Raw genomic sequence first — 6231 nt, forward strand, 5'->3', positions numbered from 1 at the left:
GATTTTGGAGAGATAATAATTTATTTATTTATTTATACAGTTTTGAGGGATTGCTTAGAAAAACAGAAACCAAAGCTATAAATTGTTAACAAACAAGCCATTAATTAATATGAGTATTAATCTCGAACTTTGTACACAAATTATACGGATTTGCAGGCAGATTAAGGATTTAATATCCAAGATAAAATTCATAGACAGCAAAAAAATCAAACTAATGCAGTTACTTGGAACTGTAACTTCATGGAGCATAATAAAAAAATCGGATAAAGATAACCTGAGGTGATTAAAAGTTACCCCTGAAATGAATAAAAGTTACCCCAATATGCGTTTAAGTAACCCAATTCAAATAAAAATTATCTACGCTTTATTAATAAAGAATCACATTTTAAATTACTAAAAATCAATTATAAGTGATTGAATGTAATTAAATTACCTTTATAAAACTTTTCTTGTTGTTGATTTATATAAAAATTGTATTATGTTTAAAGTTACCCAAAAAAAGACAAAAAATTACTCTAAAATTAGCTAAAAGTTACCCTTATACTGCTCGATGTACACTAATATTAGTGTAAACCGGATGTATACAAAAGTTTTTATAATTCCAATGTGTGTTTTATAATCTACCACAAACTCCAATCCATAAGAGAGAGGCTAGAGCTCGCAACATTCGTAATGCTCTTTCAGTTCCCAATATGCTGAATCTATAATACATCACCGCGGAACAAAAATGCCAACATAATTCACAATCACAAAGGCAGCATTCATAACTTTGGAGTGCAACGAAAGGGTAGCGAGCTGATTGTAGAATGCAGACCCAATGAACTAGAGAAACTCCAGTATAAGACCGTGAAAGGCCCAGAGAACCAAAAGGGAATCTGACTCATCAAAGAAATAAATCCTCACGAAAGCCAATTGTCATGTTGCTGCTGATGGAGTCAAACCTTGCAAAGATCTAGCATGGGGAAGAAGTCGAGTGCCATATGCTGTTAGCTGAGTTTACTGATGTAAAGCTAATTAACATGCCTCAGTCTTGGTTTAAATTTAATTCAAAGAACTTAACCACTAGCCTCATAAAATCAAGCAATGTCACTGCGATCAAGCATATCGATCAAAGTCATCCGTCTAGGAAATCTAGGTGGCAACCTCAAGTACATTGCATCATCAATCTTGATAGGCAGATGAGTTGCCACAAACACAATTCCTCCCTTCTTTCGATGCTCAGCAATTATATACTCCAATAATTTTACACCATCATCATCCAAAGCAACAGATGGCTCGTCCAGCAACCAAATAGGCCTATCAATTGCCAGCAGCCTAGCAAGTTGAAGTCTTTTTCGCTGACCCATTGACAGCATCCTTGCCTTTTCCTTTGCCAACCTTCCCAAACCCATAAGCTCCAAGGCCGGAAGAGATCTTCCTTCTTTTCCTTCAAGAAGTTCGAACCACTGAATATTTTCCAGGACTGTAAATTTTTCCTTGACAGCATCTTTTAGAGAAACCCATCCAAGCTGGAGCTTATATTGATGAAATACTCCTGACTGCGTAATGTCATGCCCATTCCAAAGGATCTCTCCAGCAGAAGGCTTGGAGAAGCCAGCTAACATGCGGAGGAAAGTGCTTTTGCCTGAACCATTGCTACCTGTCAGCACAAGTGCACCGCCATCATGAACAGAGGCATTAACATGGCGCAAAATTTGTTGGGCATTTCGCATGCAGGATGCATTGTTGATAAGTATGCGAGGAAGTGGAGCTTTTCTTAGCGACATCTATGTAAAGTAAAAAGGAGAGGAGTTAAATAAGAAAAAACAAGATTTATGCAGGATGTACAGAGTGCTATCATCAAGATGCATAATCAACTATAGCATATTAGTAAATTCAGCAATAAACTTCAACTGCATGAAGATAAGCAGTCACTGAAAATAAAATTAAAAGAGAATACATAACACTTATTCCGAGGAATCAGCAATACTGCAAAGAAAACCCACATCTTCAGAAACTGATTTCACCTCTACTATATAAGTTCAACTATTAGAGTTGAAGCATGGAATTAAGTTGAAGTTTCAATATAAGAAAATTCTCTGATACTAAGGTATATTGGTTTGTCAAGGGTGTATAACCATTCGGATTAAAACCATACGTAAGTCTTGCTAAGAATCATCCAATTTAAACAATTTACTAAGAATAATGTATGTAAATTATACATTAAGTCAACACTTATAATCATAAAGGTATGGAATTCATAACCCTCTTTGACGTGATATACTCTTTAGAGGATGCAACTAAGATCACATGACATGGATACTAACTCAAGGTTTCATTAGGATTCTATAATCATTACACTAGACCATGGTTCCAATCTTTAAACCCACACCTAATTAATACTTCCTTAATTGGCTTGATGCTAATAAACTGGAAAAATAGTTTAAATATTATTCTAGTTCTTAAATCGGTAAAGCAAATTCATAGTATAACATGACTCCATCACAATATATAAGCAAGTAGTTTATACTTAAAAACAATAAGTTAGCATCATAGTAAATCTGATTTTAACTGATTCACCATAATTATCTAGAACCCACCTTGGCATTATAAGCTTACCTAGTATTACCATATTCGTGGAGCAAATTTAGGTAACAGAATGAGTGTCATGACCTATTTGTAAATTACCCCAACAAGGGTACTACTAGCAGTCTAGCACATAACAATTCACTTTTTTGAATCATAGTTTTGAGGTGAGTGTTTGGTAGAGAGATATTAGTTTTGAGTCCAAAAGGCTAATTTTGAAAATGCTAGTAAATGAGCTTTTTGGGGAGAGAGGTTTGTGGTAGTTGAGGACTTGAGAAGAAACAACTCTCCTATCCCAAAGTTTATCAAATGTATTACCCTCTACCACGTTTGCTTAAGCTGATAAATTATGCATAGATCCTTATTGGTCATTTTACACAATGTAGCTAATAGCTAACAATTATATACCAAACACTTATACACAACGAACTTATACAATCATCCAGTGAATTTAAGGGTTTAACTTATCATTTTGGTGGTTGTAAGTGGTAAATCTAAATACATGTCTAAAGATGGCAGGGTGACTACTGACCGTGTGTTTGAAAATTTAAGGATTAGAGGAGAAAAGAGAGAGGGATTCCATTGTTTGGATAGTACATTAAGAAGGTGAGCTATGTTACATGGACTCAAGTACCCATATCCGACACGGGTACATGTCCAAGCATCCGACTCGATTATTTTGTGAAAAATTTCCATGATTTTGAACTAAAAATGATGTGTTCAAGTGTCAAACATGGGTACTTGAGGTGAAATGAAGAGTCCATATAACATAGAAGGTGAGGGAAAAGGAGAAGAGGGAAATGGAAGGAAATTGTGTCCATCAATATTTAAGAAATTAATCTCTCCAAGATTGGAGAGATTTGGAAAGAAAATGTACTTGCTAGTCTCTTTCCCTTGTTTCTATTCTAACCTCCTTTCCCCCTACTTCTTTGCCCAATTTTCACCCCTTTTTACTTTCTCTCTCCTTTCCTCTGCTTCAAATTTCCCTCCCGTTCCCTCCTATTCTCCATCATCCAAACAATGGAATTAAATGTTGTCCTCCTTCCCCTCCCCTTCTCTCTCTTCCTCTTCACTCCCTTTCTTTTTTTAATTTTCTATCCTAACACACTGTAATAAATTAATTATCTTTTTTTCCTTGGCTGTACAAGTTAGGTGTGCTTTTAGTTTATCACTTGATTAGTGCTGATCTTATGTTCTCTGATGACTTGGTACACTTTTGCAAGCATCTCCAGTATATGGGTTATGAAATCCATTCGAAACTTCACAAATGTTGATGACAAAGTTACCTAAAAAGCTGCACTGTTATGTCCTTATGAATTTAGTCAAGGTCTTCGTTTTGGTTGTTATGATTATATATTGAATACTTGTATTTTCTCCTATCCTAAACTTCCATCCTCCAAATCTTCCTTCTACAACATACCACATGTCTACGATTTCTTTGTAATGTTCAAGTTCTCTTAAAGCTAAAAAAAAAAAAACAATAAAGCAATCACCATTTTTGTGCTTCAATGTAGATATAGCTTTGACCATATATATGAATGTAGCCATTGCCTTATATGAAGTATAATACGGAGTATACGAATATGCAATTTCCTTCAATTTTTGTAGATAATTGCCCGAGCCAGCCAACGAATAAGGCTCCAAAAATGCAATTCATTAGCAACCATATCTCAATCATCAAATTAAGCTCGAAAAATCACATAATAAGAGTATGGAATTTCCGAATTTTGTAGATAATTGCCAGCGCTAGAGAATAATGTTCAAAAATGCAAAACATTAGCCAACAAATTTCACTCAATCATCAGATTAGGCCCAAAAAATCACATAAAATTCATCGCACTCTAGAATATCAACTTAAATTGATAACAGCGCGCAGCAAAACTCTAGCAACAAAATCGATCAATAATCTTTCGTAACTTAGGTGATTATAATTAATAGTTCAGTATCCACCTTAGAAGAACCCTAAATTGACCACTGACAATGAAATTAATAAAAACAGTGTGAATTAAACCCCAAAGTATATATTTGATGCACTATAACCCAAATAAAATGGAGAAATAATTTACCTCGGAAAATGCTTCAATGGAGGATAGAAAGCTCGGAAGCCGCTTCAATGGAGAAGTCAGAGTACGCTTCAATGGAGGAGAGAGAAAGAGGGGTGCAGCAGTGCAGCGTGAAAGAGCTCTAAAGGGGGAAAATTGAAAACAAGGGACAAAGGCAAATTAGGCAATATGAGAAAAATCAAGCTGGAGTTCCTTGCGCAATGTAATGTCAATTATCAATCGTCAATAAAAAATACTCCGTAACAGATAATAACTACTCCCTCCATCCCTAAATTATATTCCTGTTTGATAAATAACAATAATGAAATATTTCAATGGAAATACAAAACATTAAATGGAAATTCTCACTGGTAATCATCTATTATTTTTTTTCCTCAATGGTAAAGGGTGCAACTTTTAATTATCCTTGGTAACCAAACATTAATATGATTAATTAAATGGTGACATGTGTTTAAAAAAACATCATTAAATCATTAACCATGGTTTAATAACAATGAATTGACTTATTTACCCTGACAATTATTTCCCTCCTTTTTTTTTCTCTGGTTTTCGTTCCCCATTTCTAAAACCCCGAATTCATCTTCAATTACTCAATTCTAGGGTTATTCATTGTCCAGATTACTCTTTTATGGCAAAATTGGGTTCATCCTCTTTATCAACGAAGATTATCACCATGGACGACAAGTTTGAGTGGGTGAAGTTTGTGACCTGTAAGTGTTCTCCTCCAAAAATCGCTAATTTTCAAGTGTAGGGGTTGCGATAATTTTGCTTGGGTGAAGGAAGGAGATGCAGTCAGGGCAGGGGATGAATTCGAGGTTGAAGGAGGTTCATCTGGTTCTTTGAAGACAAAAGTTGAGGATTTGGCCAATTTCATGAAAGTTGCTGAGAAAATGGCGCTTATATTGTATTTTGTGTTGTTGTCTGTTGTTTCTAAGTACTAATGTATGCATCCCTTATTGGTATGCTTTGATTAATTCATGTACTGTGAAAGGCTTTTGTGCTATTATCAATAAAATGGTTGGTTTTGAATTTATGAAATTTATTGCATCCAATATAACAGTAACCATAATATAGTCAATTGCATCCAATAGAATAGTAATTACAGAATTGCAAAACGATATAAGTCAATTCCTGCCAAAAGTCAGATTGCTTACAAAATGATATCAAATCAAGTTTCACTACTACTGCCATGTCCACTAACTATTGTCAAAGATGTGTCTACTAACATCTTTTACTTAGAGAAAATACATCACAACTTTTAAATATGTCCAAAAAAAACACAAACAGCAAAATAGCTCCACAAAATAACAGTTGCATTCTAGATAAATCAACTAAGCAGGCTGAGAGGCAGAGACACCCTTCCTTGTTCTTGGTGAACTTCTTATAGGCTGGGATGATGATGCATCTGTTGTTGGATCAGGTTGGGACAGAGAGATCCCCTTTGGCTTTGGTTTGGGTCCCTGTTTCTTGTTCTTCTTCCCTTCAGTTGCTGCCTTGGATACTTTTTCTTTCCCAGTGAGCCCTCCTTGGCATGTCTGAGAGTTATGCCCATAGTTCTGGCACTTGCTGCACTTAACAGTCTTGGACCTTTTACCCTTGGCCT

At 35.2% G+C, this 6231-nt stretch overlaps 1 protein-coding gene across 1 annotated transcript; it reads right to left on the minus strand.

Annotated features, from left to right (window-relative positions):
• Positions 1–569: 569 nt before the first annotated feature.
• LOC145606403 (ABC transporter I family member 1) lies at positions 570–4788 on the minus strand. The gene is made up of 2 exons (XM_081662362.1): positions 4632–4788; positions 570–1766 (listed from the first exon to the last, which is right to left on the minus strand). The coding sequence occupies exon 2, from the start codon at positions 1764–1766 to the stop codon at positions 1077–1079; it is 690 nt and encodes a 229-aa protein (XP_081518488.1). The 5' UTR covers positions 4632–4788; the 3' UTR covers positions 570–1076.
• Between the last annotated feature and the right edge of the window lie 1443 nt (positions 4789–6231).

Source organism: Chenopodium album, chromosome 1 (assembly GCF_948465745.1).
Source record: "Chenopodium album chromosome 1, dcCheAlbu1.1, whole genome shotgun sequence".
In the NCBI taxonomy this organism is placed as follows: Eukaryota; Viridiplantae; Streptophyta; class Magnoliopsida; order Caryophyllales; family Amaranthaceae; genus Chenopodium; species Chenopodium album.